This window comes from Lotus japonicus, chromosome 1, assembly GCF_012489685.1.
Source record: "Lotus japonicus ecotype B-129 chromosome 1, LjGifu_v1.2".
In the NCBI taxonomy this organism is placed as follows: Eukaryota; Viridiplantae; Streptophyta; class Magnoliopsida; order Fabales; family Fabaceae; genus Lotus; species Lotus japonicus.
In genome coordinates, this window is record NC_080041.1 from 131,880,975 (window position 1) to 131,903,170 (window position 22,196).

At 36.1% G+C, this 22,196-nt stretch overlaps 3 protein-coding genes across 3 annotated transcripts; 1 reads left to right on the top strand and 2 right to left on the bottom strand.

Moving 5' to 3' along the window:
- Window positions 1–1,545: 1,545 nt before the first annotated feature.
- Window positions 1,546–2,529, bottom strand: LOC130726131 (uncharacterized). The gene has a single exon (XM_057577364.1). The coding sequence runs from the start codon at window positions 2,527–2,529 to the stop codon at window positions 1,546–1,548; it is 984 nt and encodes a 327-aa protein (XP_057433347.1).
- Window positions 2,530–5,671: 3,142 nt separating this feature from the next.
- LOC130730895 (rRNA-processing protein FYV7) lies at window positions 5,672–10,261 on the top strand. Its single transcript, XM_057583034.1, has 3 exons — window positions 5,672–5,923; window positions 9,032–9,141; window positions 9,571–10,261. Exons 1-3 carry the CDS (start codon window positions 5,764–5,766, stop codon window positions 9,865–9,867), a joined length of 567 nt encoding a protein of 188 aa, XP_057439017.1. The 5' UTR covers window positions 5,672–5,763; the 3' UTR covers window positions 9,868–10,261.
- Window positions 10,262–17,160: 6,899 nt separating this feature from the next.
- LOC130730896 (protein TRANSPORT INHIBITOR RESPONSE 1-like) lies at window positions 17,161–20,300 on the bottom strand. The gene is made up of 3 exons (XM_057583035.1): window positions 19,666–20,300; window positions 18,604–19,096; window positions 17,161–18,486 (listed from the first exon to the last, which is right to left on the bottom strand). The coding sequence occupies exons 1-3, from the start codon at window positions 20,127–20,129 to the stop codon at window positions 17,686–17,688; spliced, it is 1,758 nt and encodes a 585-aa protein (XP_057439018.1). The 5' UTR covers window positions 20,130–20,300; the 3' UTR covers window positions 17,161–17,685.
- Window positions 20,301–22,196: the final 1,896 nt, after the last annotated feature.

Below are 22,196 nucleotides of genomic sequence, written 5' to 3' on the forward strand. Positions count from 1 at the left end.
AATTAATATGAAAGGAAATCATCCTTTTAAGCTATTGAACCTTATAGATTTCCTTTGGGTGGAAACAAATTGGTTAGGTGTAGCATATTTTTAGAGAATAAAATTCATTTGCTAGTTTTTTTTGCGACGGGGTGATAGACAAGATGTTCTATGAGCTGTTATAAATTAGTCACTTTTTAGTGTTCGAACCCTGGGGCTTGGACTCTTCACTCTTCATTTCACCCAACCCTTATTATGTCCTCTAACTCTTACCACTTAAGTTAACTCTCAGAAACTAGTGTTCTTTACCCGTGCGTTGCACGGCGATTAAATTTATTGTAAAGATGAATCAGTAGTAATGTGTTTTAACTTAGTTTAGACTCTTTTCAGTAAGTATAAAAGATATGGAACCGAACATATGTTACAAACATGTAAATGAATGAACCACAATAAATATATTAATTTGATGAGGTTGTAGATACCATACAGTGTCAACACTTGAATAGTAATAAAAACAAAGTTTTTAAGTAATGCATTACATTGAAATTGAAATAAGATAAACATAATAATTACAGCAACATGAACACTTATTCGAAATTGTAGTCCATGATTAATGATAAAGACTTCATAATCGAGCTTGTTGTCAATCAAGCACATTTGAGTTATAGAACCTAGAAAGGAAAAAAAAAATATCAGTGTAATAATCAGTAACCAATACAAATATAAACTGTGTATAATTTGAAAGTGTTAAACTAACCTTATAGAAACGTCAATACACCTTCAAATTAGATGATCAATAAAATGTCCCTGAATGATAGCTCAAGTGGTAAGAGTTAGGGACATAAGGGTTGGGAGGGGTGAAGGGCGAAGGGTCCCGGGTTCGAACCCGGAGGAGGGACTAATTTGCTAACATTTCTAACCACTAACATTTGCGTATCAAAAAAAAAAAAGATGATCAATAAAATGCTTGATATCTTTTTATGTTATCAATAATAAAGAGAATAACCATATCATTTTTCCTATTTTTAAAATTGAAATTGAAGATAAATAAATACTTACATGTCAAATATTATCGAAGACTTCTTGATACATTACGTTGCGTGTAGTGTTAGATACAACTCCTTCGTCATCTATGATGAGCATCTTCAACCATTTTCTAGATTTAACTCTAGAAAGTGCTATATATAGCTGCCCGTGAGTAAAGACAGGCCTTGGCAAATACAGTCCAACATGAGATAAAGATTTCCCATGACTTTTATTTATAGTCATTGCAAAACATAAAGTAACAGGGAATTGTTTGCGCTGGAATTTGAATGGAATGTCAGAATTAGATGGAGTTAAGCTCATCCTTGGAATAAATGTTGTTTCACCCATTTTGTTTCCATTTAAAATAGTAGCAACAATTATATATTTAGTCAAAGCATTGACTATCATTCGAGTGTCATTACACAACTCTGCAGCTTGGTCTATGTTTCGAATGAGCATGATAAGGACACAAACTTTCAGTTTAATTGCATGGTTTGGAATTCCAGAGCATTTGAAATCATTTAAGAATTCAGATGTAAATCATTCTGCATTGACACCCGAATCGTCGTCTGACTTGCACAGAGTATCATAACTCAAATATTCTGTTTCATCACCAGGAATCATTGCTAACATAAAGTTGTTGATTTCCTCTACACTTTCAAGTGTTGGCGCAAGGATCGCTCTTTCTTGAAAGAATGAATTTTTTTGCAAATTATGCGCAAGTTTCGGATGTGCAAAATTAACTAATTCAAGCAACGGTTCCTTACACTGTTCAATAAGAAGATCTGGAGGAATCTCAATAAGTGTTTCTTCCTCATCAATCGTTTTAACTGTACCATCTCCCACTTGAAGCAACCAATCTGCAAATTCTTTTATTTCTGCTGGTGAAGAAGTCGATGTAGCATTTTGCAATATCATATTAACAGTCAACTTCATTACCTTGCAATGCTTCCACAAATATGAAGAATTGATAGCTGAACCGACAATTTCAGAACGACTTCCTTTGGAAATAACTGGAAGTATTTGTCTAAAGTCACCTCCTAGTACCACAACTTTACCTCCGAATGGAATGTCATAACCATGGGTAGACTGAGTCTTTATAATGTCATTAAGAGATCTGTCTAAAGCTTCAAAGCAATGTTTGTTTAACATAGGTGTCTCATCCCAAATAATTAGGCTTGCTTTTTTTTTCTTCAATAATTCAGCTTTTGGGGAACCGTGACGAAGATTGCAGGTTGATATCTCATTTATTGAAATAGGAATAGAAAATCTTGAATGAGCAGTTCTACCTCCAGGTAACAATAGCGATGCAATTCCGCTAAATGCGACATTTAAGACGATAAGGCCCCTTGAACGCAGAGCAGCAGATAATGTATTCCAAATAAATGTTTTTCCCGTTCCTCCAAAACCATATAGAAAAAAGAATCCACCATTATCAGACAAAACAACATCCAAAACATTCTTATAAACAATCTCTTGCTCTGAAGTAAGAGAACTGACAAATTCATCATGGATATTTACCATTTCATCCCTATTATAATTCAACTCATCTGCAACGAATCTATTTTCAAAATTATGAATTTCTGAAAATTTAGGGTATAGTAAACATGGAAATTCCTTGAGTGACCTTCCATTGCCTTGCAATATTTTTTCAATCTTACATAAGTTATATAATTCTTCATCCTCTATACGAAGATCTGAAGGAAATTAAATAAAATAAGGCAAATAAATTAAATAAGAAAATTAAATTAAATGAGAAATATTGAGTTTTTATTTTTTCATGTTGAGAAAGAAAATGCATTTACACAACTTAAATTTTTCCTTCTAATCTGACTCACCGTATTTTGATAATGTCAAATTAGGAATATTTTAAAAAAATGGTAGTAGTTTTAACGTGATACTCATGTATAAAAGTATTTTTTAAAAAAACTTGACACATTTATTTAGACAATAGAAGCTCTGATATAGATTTTTTTTTTTGATATTTTTTTAACATGCAACAAATAATAGTGAGTTTGGTAGGTGAATCTTTGTTTTTTTATTGGGAAAACTAATTATAGGTTAATTTGAGTATAAGAAAAAAATATCTCCATAAAAATTAGAAAATAGATATGGTATGTAATTATGATATAGTAGCTGTCCAAAAAAATTAAGATAGTACATCGCTTAGGTTGCTGCATAATTTTTAAAATACGGTAAATACTGTTTGGTTCAATTAACAAATGGAAAGAAATAATAATAGCCATGGACAATTATATATGTGAAAAAATAAACGCATACTAATTCTTAAGGGATAAAAAAGAAAATATTACTAATTGTGGCAAAAAACTAAAATTGATGAAATACCTGAAATGTTGAGTGCTTTTCTTCTGTCATATAAAATCCCATCACTTAAAAGAGTCCAAGACTTTCTCCAAATTTATTGTGGCCTGGAAATCAAGTTTGTTATCAGCATTCTGGTAAATAATTTCCTTAGCTGAGGTCCGGAACCAAGTTCACTTGCAATTGAGAATAGTTTAAAGATTCAGATTCATAAACAAAAAAGTTTCAGCAGACTAAACGTTGAATTTGAGAATGTTTTCACCTTACTAAATTACCTTTTTCATGCCTACCAAAAATTCGAATTTTTTTGAAAAATGATAATCAATTGTATAATGGTATATATATACAACTTTTATGTTAACAATTAATTAGGAGTTATAAAACAATAAAAACAAAATCATCATTTGAATAATGGACCTCCATAAAAAAATTGAAATTAAAATGGGCTTATACTATGTTGGTCCAAAACAATCAGAAGGTGACACTTGTCATGCAAAGAGGGGGGTGGGTGAGATTCATTCTTGGAGTGCCAAATCATGGAGATGGGGCTCACAACCTTCCTCTTTTCTAAAGTATATAGATTCCAGGAGCTATAAATTGCAATCGACCAAGAGAAATGCCTCTTTTCCTAGGAAGCCATATTGTTGATTTTTTGTTGTACACAAACTTGGAAGGAAATTCTGCATATGTGAGATTTCTCCCCTCGTGGTAATTCTTGTTGGCATTCATCCATGCCAAGAATTGAGTGCTCTTTTTAGTTGATTTTTCCTTCACAACTTCCAAATCGTCATTCTCTTTGAATAAAACACTTTGTTGATTTGTAAGATGAAATCTTAATCTCAACACTGGAGGCCATCTATCATGAATATCATATTTGAATGTTCTCCATGCGGCTTCACATGGAGTAAGGTACCTGCATTTAATTTCAGGAGTTAAAAAATTCAAATGATATTAATCATAAACTCATCTTATAGGGTAGCTACATTTTATGTGCCTGCTAATAATGAACTTGTTTTTAAAAAAATTTACCGTTTGAACTTAAATATTCACTCCTTAGTTGACGGGTTCCTTTTATTTTTAAAATAAGTTTTTTTTTATGCGCTATAAAACAAACCACACATATTTCTAAGAATGCAAAAATTTCAATACTTTTCGTTTCCATTCTTAAAATAGGAATTTACATTTGACAAACACTTAATATTGACATTACAATAAATGGAATGATTTTATGATAATAAAGTGAAAATAAATTGACTCCTTAAATTTAGTTGCACATTAATCATCAAATTAATATGGTTTTCTTAATTTTTGTTTGGTTGTACTGAAAAATAGTACAGTAAAAAAACAGCCTAATTTACTAAACAGACTATACAACTATTTTGTAATAAACAATTTCAAGCAACCAATTTTACCATAATTTTGTATTTTTTTATTTATTTTAAAAATGATTTATAATGACTTTTATGGCAAATCATATAATTTCTTTCAAGAATTAATTTCCTTATTTTCGCACAAAAAACAAACAATGCGTATTTCTTTCAAGAACGGGTCATTAATATGGTTCTCAAAATTAAGTTTTTAAGGTTTGATTGGTAAAGCAGCATTAACATGGTGTGAATGCTTGAAAGAAATTAACCTGTGACTTGCTCAGCAGAATTAACACCCTTTTAATTCTTGACTTCTTTTCCTTAATAGAATTAACACCATTAATTCTTCATTCAGTGCAGGTGCTGAATCTCAAATTCAAGGCCGTGAATATCCATTTTAAAAATAGTTTAAAGATTCAGATTCAAAAACAAAAAAGTTTCAGCAGACTAAACGTTGAATTTGAGAATGTTTTCACCTTACTAAATTACCTTTTTCATGCCTACCAAAAATTCGAATTTTTTTGAAAAATGATAATCAATTGTATAATGGTATATGTATACAACTTTTATGTTAACAATTAATTAGGAGTTATAAAACAATAAAAACAAAATCATCATTTGAATAATGGACCTCCATAAAAAAATTGAAATTAAAATGGGCTTATACTATGTTGGTCCAAAACAATCAGAAGGTGACACTTGTCATGCAAAGAGGGGGGTGGGTGAGAGTCATTCTTGGAGTGCCAAATCATGGAGATGGGGCTCACAACCTTCCTCTTTTCTAAAGTATATAGATTGGGGAAGTCAATGGTAGATTCACTTACATGATAACTGATGCTAAATTCTAATTTTTATTGGGCTCATTAAATATTATTTACATGCCAATTCTTATTGGGCTGATTATGTTAAAATATTTTGGGCCAGAGGGAAAGCCCAGTCAGTTTAGCGTGGAATAATCAGCTTCGCGAGGTACCAACCTACATTGGTTACACTCTGCAAATTAGGGTTTCCAATTTGTTCATTCTTGTTCCCTTAATTGCTCCCTGAATCACCCTTCCATCTTCCGACAATGACGAAAAACACCGATGAACGAAGCAGCGGCGGCGATCACCACAAAAATCAGTTGAAGAAGAAGAAGAACGTTTCAAGGTTAGGCGGAAGTGGGCTTTCGCTAGCCGCTTTTGCCAAAGCCAAATCCAGAAACAATAACTATAACCCAGCTATCATAAGTACGCAATTTTCTCCTCTTTTTCTTTTCGCTTCTTCTCATTTATTTTAACCCTTTTTCACAGTGTTTAATGTCATCCTACTCTGTTTGCGATCCTGTTCCATTAATCCAAACCATAATATTTTGGAGCTAGGCTTTTGTTTTTCACAAATCCACCTTTCTGGGTAAAACAATTGCTAAACTAGCATCTTTTTCCCAATTTATTTACCAATCTGATATTGTATTGGACACACTTGTATAGTTAGGTAACATATTCAGTTAATAGAATAATTTAGTTTGTTGGGTTAATTGGGCTGGGTTAGTTTGAAGGAACATGGCATGTTGCCCTATAATTAGGAAGGGTGTCTAGTTATTTTTAGAATTAGCATGGAAATATAAACATGTCAAGCATTTTTGCTTGTCTAGCTTCATTACTGTTGGCATTTTTATTTGAAAAGCATTTAACTATGTCGTCAATCCACATAACAAGTGTTTTCCAGTTTTCCTGTTAGGCACCATCTGATCTATCTATGTCTGGTTTTTTTTTAAAGAATCCAGTGTTGCCAAAGTAGTTTGGTAAATTGTTCTAATCACAATGGCACATTGTGAAAAAGCCCCTGGAGTTTATTCATGTTGTAACTTTTGGTAACAAAATTGAATATTTTTGTGATTATCAAAACCTAAATTCTTATCATGATTTCTTCACAATATTTTATGTTTTTATTCATAAAACATGAAAAATTCCTTTCATAATATGCTCTCAGGTAGGGTTGGCAACGGGCCCCGTGGGTGCGGGTTTGACCATTCCCACATCCGAACCCGAACTTAACACTCGAACCCAATATGGGTGCAAAAGTTAAACCAAACCCAAACCCAAAACCCGATGTAAGTACCGAACTCACAAAAAAACCAAAAAACCCCACCCGGAAACATGTACATAAGAGAACACCATGAACATAAGTTGATCAAACGGAAAAAATATAATTCATGAACATGAAATTTCTTTTTATAGAAAGGAGAAAGATTAATTAAAAAAAAACATTCAAAGGGTCTCCCTAGTGAGGCCAAAAGAGCAATAAAAGAGCAAGAGTCTTAAAAACAAAGAAAGAAAGAAAAAAGACCAACAGAGAGGAAAAACAGTTACTAAGCCAAGACGAGGATAACTAGATGGTTATGGTCTATCAGCGCAATTTGATATTGTTGTGAGAAGCCTTGATGTGAGTGTTATTGAGAGAAGCCCTAATGCGACACAACCAACTAAACCCTAATGCGACACAACCAACTAAATATATGATGAACGAAGCTTCTGGAGAGATTTGTATGAAGTGGTCAAATTTAAAGTGACAAAGAAGCTATGTCACTAGAGAAAGTGAGACTCCTCACCACCATTAGAGCTGCTTGTAGGCTATGATGGTGAGTAAGACAAAAATGCAGTCAAAAATGCAATCAAACCACGATTTTGATATAAATCTAGCCATGATTGTTTGTTTGATAATAAGCGTGTCTGGAACCTCTTTTTTCCATACACACTTATTATCAAACAAGCAACCATGACTAGTTTTATATCAAAATCGTGGTTTGACTGCATTTTTGTCTTACACACCATCATAGCCTACGAGCAGTTCCAATAGTGGGGAGTCTCACTTTCTCTAGTGACATGACTTTTTGTCACTTTAAATTGGACCACTTCTTCATACAAATCTCTACAGAAGCTTCGTTCATCATACATTTAGTTGGTTGCGTCGCATTAGAGCTTCTCTCAATAACACTCACATCAATGCTTCTCACAACAATATCAAACTGCGCTGATAGACCATAACCATCTAGTTATCCTCGTCTTGGTTTTGTAACTGATTTTCCTCTCTGTAACTTTTTGCCTCTCTGTTGGTCATTTTTTCTTTCTTGTTTCATGTTCTTTGTTTTTAGACTCTTCTCTTTTATTGTTCTTTTGACCTCACCAGGGAGAGGTTTGTTCCCTTGGAATGTTTTTTTTAATTAATCTTTCTCCTTTCTAAAAAAAAGGAAATTCCATGAATTATGTTCCCTCGAAATTCCTTTTATTGTTTATCAACTTATGTTCATGGTGTTCCCTTATGTACATGTTGTTTTTAGGTCGGGTTTTTTTTTTGTGAGTTCGGTACTCACATCGGGTTTGGGTTTAACTTTTGCACCCATATTGGGTTTGGGTGTTAAGTTCGGGTTCGGGTGTGAGAATGTTCAAACCCGCACCCACGGGCCCGCTGCCAACCCTAACCGGGTGACATCTGCGGGTTGTGCATGTGTTAGTTAGTACATGAAAAGGGAAGGAGGGTGACAACTTCGATCGTCGTTTTTGAGATGGCTTCTTCTAACTTGCGTGCTAACTTGGTGAGAGCTTGAAGCTTCCATAGATGGTGAGGTTTCGGGTATGGCTTCGAACAACAGGATATGTAGCGACACTATGTTGGGACTTGGGGTGGTTTCTGAGTAGAAGGAGAGTTTTTGTTGATGGCAGAAGACCCTATGTTGGTTGAAATAGAGAGTTAGCGAGTCTAAGAGAGAAAATCATAGCATATAGGAACACTCCAGAACCTCAACCATGGTGCTAGGCTTGTTTAGAAATGAAACAAGATGCACTTTGCTGACTTGTTTTTTTTTTAGGTGACTAGGTGATGAGGGAGGGGCTTCCATCTAGAGTGTTCTCTTGATAATTCATGGAATTTCTATGTTAAAGAAAACCTTACTTTGTAACTTTAATAACATATGTAAGGGGTGATAATTACATGCATAAGGCTTCATTTTTGGGTGCGGGTTTAATCAATCTCACACCCGAACCCAAACAGGTTTTAAAATTCGGGTGAAACCCAAAGAAATCGGGTTTCGTCTGAAATTTTTGGTTGGGTTCGTGTCGAGCCCCGCGGGTTTGGGTTTTCCTGCCATCTCTACTCTCAGGATGCTCAAATTTCCAATTTTATGCGATCCTTATGGCATGGTTTTCCTGTCATTACAAGATTAGTAATGTAGGCTTTGGACCTCTAATTCTGAGTATACCTTTGTCATTTCTCATACAGACAGACTTATGGGATGAGAATGTGGATGTCATATACATGCCATTACACACCTCTCATGGATGTTGTTTTGTTTTTGACAGAGAGGCAAAAGGAGTTCCATAAGAATGCTAAGAATGTGAACAAGTTTAAGAAGATGATGAAGCGGGAAAACCAGCCGAATGATCCCGCCTTGGCCCAGAGACTGATTGAGGTTTGATATCATATTTTTTTCCTTGCTGTGAGAAGGCTACTTATCTGTAGGTTGGTCTAGCTAATATGTTGTTGAAAGATGCTACCGTCATGCTCTTTCCAACACTTCCATTCATTGGTTGAAATACATATGGGTATTAGTAGCACTCCTCTATGTTTAATGTTCTAATAATTCTGATATCATTTTACCACTGGTGATAGAAGTCAGTAGCTATCTTGTTTGTCATAATAGAGAATTTTGATGTTCATGGTTAAATGGAAAAGCTGATGTCGCGTGCTCTGAATGTTGATTTATTTTGGATTCTTGTTTCCACCTTAATAACATGACTGTCAAAGTCATGAGTCATGAGAACATATATACTGTTAGTCCAATTAATAAATTGTATCTATTTAGCCTACTATTAATTTTCCTTTCTATTTCATGTTGCAGAATTTAAATGAAACTGAAGGGGACAAGGAGAAGGACAAGGGTGAGAGGAGAAGGAAGAAAGATAGTGCCTTTAGTTTGGAAGAATTGTATAAGAAGACGAATGAAGAGAAAGAGAAGGAAAGAAGGGAGAGGGAGGCAGCTCTTAGGATAAAGAAGGAAGAGACAGAAAAAGCTGAAGCTCGGAGGAAGGCCATGCGGGAAAAAATGTTTAAGAAGACACGAAAAGGGCAGCCTGTTATGAAATACAGGATTGAGCATCTTTTGGAGACTATAAATGCAGCTGACAAAAAATCCTGACTAGTGAGTTGAGAAGGGTCTGTGGCAGATAATATCCCTAGTTCCGAGGTTATATGTTTCAACCTTGAACATGACTGCCATTAATTTAAGTGCCGTTGCATGAGAAGAGTATTCGCAGAGGAACGGTGTGCTGCGTAATGCACGGTAGGATTATACTGATTATAGCCTTTCTGATGGTGCAGTGTCGGGGTGAAACTTACTCATTGTAATGTTTTGCAGACAATAAATTACCAGCTTTGTCAATCTCATATGATTGTATCAAATTTTGTAGTAAAATTGATACCAGTAATTGTTATGCAGCATTCGTGATAATTGTTGTAAGCGCATCTGCACAAATATTGCAACTGCAGTCTGCAAATATTTAAACGGAGAATGTTAATAGTGTTCGCCTCCAGTTCTATAGTAGAGTACTTAAGTCAGGGTATGGTCTGCTACGTTTCATTTATATACCATTCAAACACAGGCAAGGATGATGAAATCCATCACATAAGTTTTACTTCGAGAATTTTCATTGGCAATTCCAATTTACCAATTTACTCAGCTTGAACTTTCTCATCAATGAAATTTGTTAAAGTCACCCAAAGTGTGATAAAACTTATCATCATCCTTTTGAAAGAATCCTGCTTGTAACTAAACGCATCTTAATTGACACCCATCAATATTCCTTGCAATTAGGTATATCCTTGATTGAAAAGAAACCTCTGATTATTACTGTATTAGTTTAAGTTGCATGGACAGAGAGGAGCTAGTTAGCTATGGGAGCAAGTTAAGATAGCGCCATCTCTTCCTTGTAATAGATGCAGGAAAAGTGCCTAAAAAGAAAAGTTCATTTGCTTTTCACAATATGAATCAACACAAGATAGAACCCCATAAGGGTAAGGAAACCAGATGATTCAACATTTAGCAGATACACACGAAACATAACAAAACTAAGATTGACAGAAATCAGTGTCAACTGTCAAGAGCCGTTCGACAACTAACAACTAAGAATAAATTAATAGCACGTTTGGATAAGTTTCTTTTTCCTCATAACCAATTCTGAAACTAATGCTATTCACGTAAGCTTTTCTCCAGAATTGATTATGAAGTCAGATTCAAAAGTGGAAAGATTTCCAAACATGCATTATTACAAAGACAAAAGTCACCAGCGACACACCACTGCCCGCCTCGGACTAGGATTGGTGCAGACGACCATTATTGAGAGAGCAAGAACCAGCACCATGAGAAGTCCTGTGAAATCAATACATAGCTCCGTGCAAGCCATCGATTGTTATATGCCTGTGTCTACAAAGAAGATGCAAAGTGGTCTGCAATAAGTTCATGTATGGCACTGACATTCATGTTTTCCGTATATATAACTTGTTTCATTGTAACAAAGTTGACCTGCTAGCTCAATTATGAGTCCAGGTCTATATTTTATGATTTAAGAAATTTCTCAGGGCTGCCTCTTTCAAAGCTGAGTTGCTCCAACGTTGACAGAATAAAGGGGCCATGATGTAACGTTAAGTTAGAATTTGTCACATTGAGTTTAACATGGATCACGTTGAATTTAAAGAAAATCCAAACGCGCCTTGTTAGGATACTCGTTTGTAGTGCAAATGAATTGTTAGCATTTACTTCAAGATAAAAAGTGAATGGAATTCTTCTCTATATTAGTACGAAAGTCCATTCATATTACACTTGACTTGTATACAAGCGGGCACACTTCGTTTTCTCTTCTTGGGGGTAGTTGTCGTTTAATCCCAGCCATGTTTGAAGAAAGTTGAAAAATAGAAATGATCCCCATGTGCTTATTTTTAATATCTAGTTGCTCCAATCACAGTTTTCCTACATCATCCATCCCAGCCAAAATTTCATCTTTAGTCTATAGAAAATTCTAGTGAACCTCTCTCTCACGGAACTTTGAATTTTAATCAACTTGACGAAGCTTCGAACCAAACGACAATAGTCAAGGTCTTTCTAGAAATAGTGGATTCCACTATATCCTAATCCAAACTGAAGACTAAATCATTGACGAGGCTTTAATCTGTTCACATTTCACCGAAATTGAATAAGCTTTCACAGTATAAAAAAACAAAAAAAAAACAAGGCTTAAATAAGTTTTTCGTCCCTAACCTTTCCATAATACCTGGTTTTCGTCCCTCACCGGAGCAAAGGTGGGCTTTAGTCCCTAACCTTTGCCAAAACGTTTGGTTTTCATCCCTCCGGAGCTCTGGGTCAACGCCGGAGCTCCGGTGGCCCATGTGGCAATGCCACATGGGATTAATGAGGCCAGATGTTAATTATTATTATTTTTTAAATTAATAACAAATTAACTCACTAATTAAAAAACACTTAACTCACTAATTAAAAACCTCAAAGAAACTAAACACACTTTCTTCATTAGATCTGGAAAAATCTCTTCATCTTCATATGCCCATTCATCCTTAATCCTCCCCCTTCATCCCTTTTCTCTGATAACTCTAAATTAAATAATAAAACCCCACCTTCAAACCCCAATTTCAATCTGTTCATCTTCAAACCCCATTTCATCACATGTTTTGGGTCAATTTTTTCAACCAAAGGGAAAAGCTTCAAGTATCCACCGTCTTCACCATCAACACAGTCCTCCTCCATCTTTTTCTGACAGATCAAGAACCAGGACGAAGAAATCGAGCAGATGGAGAGCCTGGTTCTCTATTTTCTCTTCTCTGTTCGATTTTCTGGGTTTTTGGTGAAGCTCGATGGTCATGGTTGTGGAACAAGGTGGCTTTAGTGAGAAAGGGGTGACTTTCTGACGGAGGAGGCGTTATGTTGGTGAAGTCGCGTACTGGAGGGCTGGTGGTTTTGATGTCGTTTGTAAAAACGCATAAACACAGATCTGTAGCAAAACTCGCGTTCCAGCGAAAGCGATAAATTTGAGCGGTGGGTGTTGGGCGTTGGCGTTTGCACACATCTGTTCGCATACCTCTGTGTAGCTTTTCGTATGATTTGGGGTGGCAAATTCATTATTGTTCTGTTGAGAATTGTAGGAGAGGGGCCTCTCTTCACGTGGGTTTATTTTTCATCTTGATTCAGTCTGTTTCAATTCAGTTCGCTTGATTCAATTCAGTTCTAGCACATTTTCCATGTATCATACTTGATTCAATTATGTTTCAATTGGATTTGGTTGAAGGAAAGGGAAAAATTGGTTTTTGTTTCTTTTTGTTTTTGGATTTCTTGATGCTTCTTTATTTGTTTCCAGATTTTGTGTTGTTGATTAATTGGAGATTAATATCAAGGAGGATTAGATATTAATGATTTAATAAAATTAAGATAAATAAGTTAATATTTTTTTATTTTTAGACTTTAAACAATTTTTTTAAAAAAAATTAATTAGTTTTTTTTAATTTAAATGAAAAAACAAATTACACATCAGCTTATTAATCTCATGTGGCATTGCCACATAGGCCACCGGAGCTCCGGCGTTGACCCAGAGCTCCGGAGGGATGAAAACCAAATGTTTTGGCAAAGGTTAGGGACTAAAGCCCACCTTTGCTCCGGTGAGGGACGAAAACCAAGCATTTAGTAAAGGTTAAGGACGAAAAACTTATTTAAGCCAAAAAACAATAACAATAACAGTAATACTCGTATGAATCAAAATCTACTTCGTTAGCCTACTTTGGAGTGAGTTTATTTCTAGATTAATACTATTTTTATTTTTTTTGCCCTATACTATTTTAATTGAATCCGTCCTCACTTATTGTAATAATCTTCTTTTTTTTTGGTCAAATTGTAATAATCTTTGAATTGATATATATTAATGCGCTTGACCAGGCTCACCTTTAAGTTGATGAGTATGAGTATTCACAACAGACAATTTCAGGGTTAGGTTATTGACCCAAAAAAAATATTTCAGGGTTAGGTTCCAAAAATTTATGGTCAACTTAATTTGCTCTAAAGTATCCAAAGTATAATCAATTGTGTTATGTGGACATGTTAGTTGAAGAATAGAATAATGAAGAGGAAATGAAAGCAGGCACATCTCGTTTGTGTCTTGCTCTGAGTTAAAATCTCTCATCATCTTTAGTTTATACTCCTCTCTTTGTTATAAGATTTCCACCAGAATTGAGCAATTTTAGCACATATGCTCTTGCAAAACCCTTTAGGAAACCTCAAGAATGATATGGAATAAGTAGAAATAGCTTGTAGCACTGGCTTTATTAACACCTTTTTACTGGCCTGATTGAACAACTTGCCCCTTTACCCTTCAATTTTGGCAAGAACTCTCTTTCTTGGTCAAATGCTCTTATGTGTTTCTTTTGGGTCAAAAATGCATTTTTGTTTGTGAGAACCCATTTACTTGCTGAGGCCCAAGACCATGATAATGGAGTGGGCTATTAGAAAATGAACCATAAATGACTGTTTAATAAAAATTAAATAATGAACCATAATCAGCTCCAACTGAAATTTCTTATGTCGCTGAATGTTGTGATTAATATCAGCTATATGATTATATTTCAAAAAAAAAAGCTATGTGATTTGACATTAAAAAAAAATCAGCTGCATGATGAAATTATTTATTTTCATTGAATTATTTCATATTTGTAATAATTAGTTTGTATAGGTAGTAATAGAACTTTTTCTATTCAGTTGATTTTCGTTTCTTGTCGCTTCTATTTTTTTAACAAAGTTTAAATTGTGGCAGATTTGGCTACCTCATGTTCAAAGGTAGCATCATCGTAACTTATGCAATCATAAAAACCTAAGTTTGCAACTGTAATAATATAGTATAATATACAGAAGTGTGCCAAAAAATAGTAGAATTAGAAGGAAAGAGGTATGAAATAGTAGAGTGAAGTAATGATCAAAATTCAAAGGAGCATAGTCATAAGAGAATATGAATGATGAAGATCATGAACATGGAACGTGCGACCATCATTAACCAATGAAACGAGCTCTCATTCACTACTACTCACTTTTTTTTTTCTCTTTACTACTACTATCACTTTTTCTTTATTGATCGGATAAGTTTTGTGGGGACGACGGTGTTCGTGCAACATCATGTTATTGTCTTTGCCTACTTGTCCTCCTTGGCTGGGGCTTGTCCTTTCGTTCTTTCCTCTGTTTCACTCTACTTAGTATAAGGATTTTTTTTATGAACAATATCTTAGTTATTGTGAATTTAAAAGAACTAAGATATATATGAAAAATGTTAAATTCACAAGGCATGTTTTTAATATATTGAATCCGCCACGCCGCCCTACAACACTGCCACTACCACCATCACCAACTCCATCACCACGCCTCCACCACCCTTCACTACCGCCACTGCCACTACAACCACCACCACCACTGCGTTGCCACCCCTACCACCACCATCACCAACTACCCAACACATGATTATATCAATTTATAAAATTATATTATTTGATACACAATGTATAACAAAACGCTAGATAATATTACATTTTTGTCGGACTATATCCTATCGGACCTAATACTACTAGATTTTATATTATAAAACATATCAAACATCAAACGAACCCTAAATAACATAATGATTGGTTAATGAATTTGGGGTTAGAGATGACTATTTAATCAAGAGGTTACACCTCCCTCAAGTGCATATTCATTGAATAGCATGTAAAGGTCATTCCTTAGACCAGGTTATCATGAGCAGGGCCGACAATAGGCCTGTGCAGGCAGACCCACGACCCAAGGCCTCCAAAAAGAAGGGGCCCCAAAAAAAATTATCATTAAACTTTATTTATGTTAGTCACATATTTTTGAATAATATTGACTAGAATATGACGTTTTGTTTATGTTAGTCACATATTTTTGAAATTGTTGATGCTATTTACAATTTAAATAGATAATGTTCTTTAAAAAAAATTATTAGGGATCCATTTTTATTATTTGCCCAGAACCTCCAAAATGTCGGGACCGACCCTGATCATGAGTATAGCTCGTTAGACACACAGTCCTCCAAATCATCAAACTTTGAGTTATTAAGGCTTGATATGTGCCTTGCTGATTAGAATGGGCTACCATGAGTGTGGCTGGATAAGCACAAAGAGCACAACCCTCCAAGCCTTTAAGTCTTATGTGCTGCTTATAAGGTCATGCTACCATCCTCCGCAAGCACACAATCACCTAAACCCTTAAGCCTTGTTCCTATTGGGCTTGAAACTAGGTTGACTACTATCTTTCTCCTAGGGGTAGCGGGTTTAGTCTAGAAGTTGTTTGGGGGTTAATCTACTGTATCTCTACTGCTTATTGCTTCTGTAATTTTTTCTTTCTACTTGTATTGGGTTTAAGTACCCCTTGTACTTCTATTCAATATATTTTTCATGACTTATAAAACAAAAAAAACATGATTGTAATTCCGTAGGAACAAATATAAATTAGAATTTGGAACAAAAAAAAAAAATAGAATGAAAGTTTGTTTCATTACATTTAACTCGTATACACATAATAATTCAACAAAAACTGGAAAATCAGCCGGACAAGAAAACTATTTACTTCATCTAAATTACTTTTCTTTTCTCATTACTAGTATATATAATTTTATTACGTGATGTTTTGTAAGTACTACTCCTACTACATATTAATAATTTTATAAAAAAATGAATAATATTAACACAGTAAAAATGACCCTTTTTAAAGTCCATGATAAGCTGTTTAGTAGCAGAAGTTAAGATTTGGGGTGATTAGATTAGTGTCATCTATCAGGTGGGTTAGCTGTCTGCTGTAGAAAAGAGAGCAAAAGGCTGAGTATCACCGAATCTATCACGTGGCTCATCAGTCGAGGCCTTCCTCTCTTTACCCTATGACTGAACTGACTACGAACCAACATTGAATTGAATTGAATAAACATATCACCACACCACACCCGAGGGACCTTTCCTTTGCTTTTTCAAATGCCACTGCCACAAAATCTGGGCCATTCAATAATTATCCTGACCCTATGCCCACCTGAAACCTGATTTTGCTTCTCTACGCAAGCAACTTCAAAAGCTTTCCTTACTGCTCCTCCAGACTTCAGGAGAAGAGAAGACAGCACCACAGATCCATTTGCTGAATTTCCTTCCATTTGGATTTCCCATAAGACTCAGGTAGAAGACATCAAGTTTCCATTTAATCTCTTGTTTATCTAAAACACTGGTTAAATTATTTTACAAGCCAATAAAAAAGTTGAGTGAAAAGACGATCAAATTCAAGGGTCACATGGATTGATAAAACTATTCCAACTTTAAACCATTACAAGCTTACACAAGGATATTGGGAACATGGTATGATCTTAGATTAAGGTCAAAGAATCAAAGTCTAATGAAAGCAAATTAAAATACCTCAACCATTCCCTTGATTACATTACACGCTTTGGAACTCGATGGCTCGTTTCAATTTAAATACAACAGAAAGCAAGGTGCAATGACATAAATGCGTCACAAGGTTACTACAATAGAATATGAATATTATTCATTGGGAACGCTAGCAAAGTATCCAAGATCCTGCTACGCGTGACAGAGCTAACATGAAGCATTAATTGAAGTCCCCAAATATTATAAAGTCAGAAGAAGAATAATATGACAATTGTATCTTATCTAATGCACATACAACAACATAGTTTCAGTCTCTTTATTTCAGTAAACTGGCATCACGTGGCTCAGCCAAATTGTAAGATGATCAATGGCAATAGAGCTCAAGTCTTCTTTGAACTTCCCCATGTACCTAGCTCAACCACAAACCATAACTACAACTACATAAAGCCAGGAAACATGAAACTCATTAAAGAATTCCATACTGACCCTGTACCTGGGATTAAGAATTTTCCACCGGAGATTTATAACGGTATGATCACTCAAGCCTTAGAGCAGAATCATCGTCTTCCATTCTATATACAAAACCAGGCATGTCCATCCTTGGACCAGCAATAGTCCTGTATATATAAAGCTTCTCAACAGGACAACTATCTGGCCTTGAATCTGGAGGTCCTCTTTCATCAATAACCTCAACATTAAGTTTGGGCATTTTCAGACCTAGCAGCTTACACGCTCCGTAACTAACTGAACAAGAGGACATCCAAAGGGATCGCATTGTCTCCAGCTTTGCAGCATTTGCCAAGAGGGCCTTGTCACCAAAGGGGCAGTCTCTGATCTCTAGCTTCTTAAGATTATCACACCCTGATAGAACGTGATGTAGTCCTAAATCACTATCTCCAGCAAATGCCAGAGATAGCATCTCCAACTTCTTACCATAAGTCCCAATGTACTCAAAAACACGATCAGTAAGAAGACCAGATAGCGATAAGCGCTGAAGACCCTTGCAGTGCTCTACAATTGCTCCAAAACCTGAATCCAATGGTTGAAGGGTAAGATAGTCAGGAGCTTGAGGCTCGATGATACACAAGCGAAAACAAGTAAAATTAGGTCTGTTCCGCGCAATTGTATGCAGGGCTGCATTCGACATTTGACGACAAAAATATAAAACTGATTGGAGCTTGGGGCAGCCTTCAGATACAGAGACTAGGCCCCTTTCTGTCAATGCAACGTTTGGTTCGAAACCAAATGGATCAGATGGAAACACCCTCAGCTCCCTAAGATCCTTGCATGAAGCAGCAAGGACATCAAGACCAGCATCTTCTATGAAATCCAGCACCTATAACAATGACCTTAATTAGCATAAGAACTCACCCTGGGGCACTAAACTAATAGTACTTCAAACAAAAACATGGGGAAAACAATACATGGAAGGCATGATATAAATCAAACATACCCATAACCGCTGCAAACTTGGGCATTGACTGATAAGCTTGACAAGATCAGAGCTTTGGACAGTAGCATAACTCAAGTTTAGTGATGTTAGCCCAGAGCAGACAGGGTAAACAGCTGGAAGGTAGGATGGGAGCACGTCCCAAAAGCCAGACAAGCTCTTCAATTGCTTGCACCCAGAAAATGCTGCTGCCAGGTTTGAGAACACATCTGGTCTCATCTCAGCTGAGTAGACTCCTGTCCCTAACTCAACCAGCTGAGGACACTGGCGAAGTAGGTTGGGTAATCTGTCAAGCGGCACAGCACGATTGAGGCGAAGGGTCTTCATGTTGGGACACCTACCAAGCAGGCGCTCTAGTGCAGACAAACTCACCTCATTGCTTAAACAAGAGATGTTAAGTGAAACTAATGATGTGTAGGAATCAGGGAAATGGCTTAGCCAATGCCCACTAAGGTCCTCCACCTCACTTTCCTGCAAGTCCAACTCCCTCAAATTCCTACAATGCATAGCAGACAGTGAATTTATCAATGATGGTGCCATGACACGTCAGTTCCGCAACTCGCATGCTCTAGAGTAATTACGAAGTAAATAATGTAGTAATTTGAACCACACTAAACTAAATTTTAACAACATATTAGCATATTACACTCACCAATATTAGCAACCCACTCATATTTATCAAAAACCAAATAACATTAACAAGAACATTCCAAAGTTCAATTGTTAAACAGCTCAGATTTGAATAGTACGCAGGTGATTGAAAATAACAACCAAATGATAGAAAAGTAAGATTCAAACAGCAACAAAAAGAGCATCTTAAGCAATCCTAGCTGTAATAATCATTTGCAACAATTAGTTTCCAAATCTGAGCCCCAAAATCATCACGTCACAATACAAAAAGCGAAGATCCAAACAAGTAAGCTATCATCAACTACCAACCAGAATCCACAAACTCCAACAATGATTCATAAGAAAAAAACGAGTTTCACTCTACTAATACAATAACCCATACAAGCATAGAAAAAGCAAGAAACGAAAAGTAGAACAGTGAAGTCAAAACAAAACCTGCAATTGGCAGCAATGGCAGCAAGTCCATCAGTAGTGAAACCCTCACACGAGGTAAGAACCAGCACCTTGAAGTTCTTGAAGGATTTAGCGATGAGCTCCAAGCTCTCGTCGCTGATGACCATCCTCTTGAGCCTGATCTCCTCAAGCCAAGGAAAAGCACGTGACATGGCTGCGATCCACGTGCACACGTAACCGCCCCAACCTTCCGGAACCAAATTGAAGTCCGCGAAGTGCGGCTTCCCTTTGAGCGCGATGGATCTCACCTCCGGGAAGCGCTTGATGACAATCATCGGGCTGACCGCGTAGCAGTTCCCGACGAAGACTTTCCTCCTGCACCACCGTTCGATCTCGTACCACGACTTGCACACCAGCGAGATTGCGTTCCGGTCAGTGTCGACCTGAATGAACGAAAACACGTGCTCCAGCACTTCCTCAGGGAACGAACACACCATTCTCTTCATAATGAAAAACAACAGCGAAATCTAGGTAAAACGGTGTCGTTTTGTGATGAGTAGAGTGAAGTAGTGTGGTGCGATTGAACTGTTCAGATCTGAGACGCCATTAACGAGCTTGAAGTTGCAGAGAGAGAGAGAGAGAAAGAAAGAGTTTGTGTGTGAGAGAGAGAGAGAGAGAAACAGAGAGGATAAGAAGTTTTATTATTTAACCGTGGTTAGAAATTAACTATGGTTAAATAAGTGATGGTGGAGGGGGTTTTTGAAGTGAGTTAAGGTATCGGTGATTGTGGTGGAGACACGTGGTGATGGGAGTGGATGTGAGCCGTTGGATGGGTTGGGTGAGAAGTTGATCTTATCGGGATGGAAGAGCAGCCGCAGAAAACGGGTGTACGTAAAAGACGTGGACCATAGGATTTGGATCCTCTCCATCCAGCTTCTCTCCATCCTCTCTCCATCCAAATCTGAGTCATTGATTTGGAAATTTAAAGGCTTGGATCAATTTAAGAAGAGAGAAAAAAAATGAATTGTATTTAAAGGCTTGAATCAATTTAAGAAGAGAGAGAAAACATGAACTAATCCTCACCTTTAAAATTCCAAATCAATGGCTCAGATTTTGGATGGAGAGGAGATGGAGAGAAGCTGGATGGAGAGGATCCAAATCCGATGAGAACGATATTTATCTTTATCTCGCGATTATTTCGTCGAAGTTAAAATACCGACACGGGGTTTTGATAAAGTGTTATCATGTGTAGCGTAGTGGGTGAGGAAGGGAATCTCATGATTCGCGTTGCACGGCTTGATCTGAAGAGGATACGGTGGGGACCACCGTATTATTATGTTTGAAAATGGTTAAAAAATTAAAAAGTAGCTTGTAATTAATTTAATAGGGGAATGAATGAGTGATAGGAAGGTGAGTATGGAAATAAATCAATAATGACATCATGGCCGTCCAATCATGTGTGACTGTTTCATTCTATGATTCTAACAGTAAGATATATCTGCTTCTAGTTTGACATAGTCACCCTATCTAGGTCCACTTTATTAATGGCAGCATACCCTAATCTAATGATCAGTTCCATTATTTACCTTATGGATATGGATATGGCATGAGTACGAAGGAGCCGGCAGTAATAAGGTTGTCATGGCAAAGGTGAAAAGATTCTTACCATCGAATGTCTTGTTAAAAGCTATCACGTGTATTTATAAGTTGGGCCTTTTGACCCAAGAGAATCATAAGTTGGGCCTGTGCATAGGAATGAATGCATATGAGGCTTACGAACTTGTCAATGTTACCAGAAAATGGTCCCCAACAACATAGATGAGTTTGAAAGTTTAGTCTTTCAACGAGTGGTCCATTAAAGTCCAAAAGTAGCTTACTCCACCATGAATCACCACAGCTTTCAAATCCACCACCTTGAATGAACAGAAAAGCTTCATAGGAGCATGGTAACTGCAATTCAGAGGTGAAATTGATGGCTCAAAGCTACAGCTTTAATTGTAAACACCTTTCCTTTTCGTGTTTTCGTTTTGGTTGTCTCATTTCTTTCAATTTTGTGTGAAGAAGTGAGACTTATGTGTGGCCCCAACACCTACAATTATAACAAATGATGTTACCCATTAACTCCTTACCACACATAATGCGGTCGAACTTGAAAGATTAATAAATACGTACCATCCATTTCTCCTTCTATCTGCTTTTAATTCTGGAAAATGATATACATATAATTGCCGGCAATATAATTCATTGCAATTAAGGATAAGATCGGAGATAATTATAGCTGGTCCTTTGCAAATTGCAGTGACCGGCCTCAATTTTTCAAGTGGTGGGGGTTAACTTAAAAATATAAGGCATGCTTCAATAAAAAATGTGAATATATTTGTAAGTTATTATGTGAATGTATAATGTAATAACATATGTGTCTGCCGTTTTTCTTAATGCATTTAAATCAATTTTAAAAAATTATCATACGTGGAAAACATTTAGTAATATTTTCAATTTCAATTTCAATACAATATATTCTTTATAATAAATCACACACAATATAAAAAAAAACATGAATCATTCGTATGAGA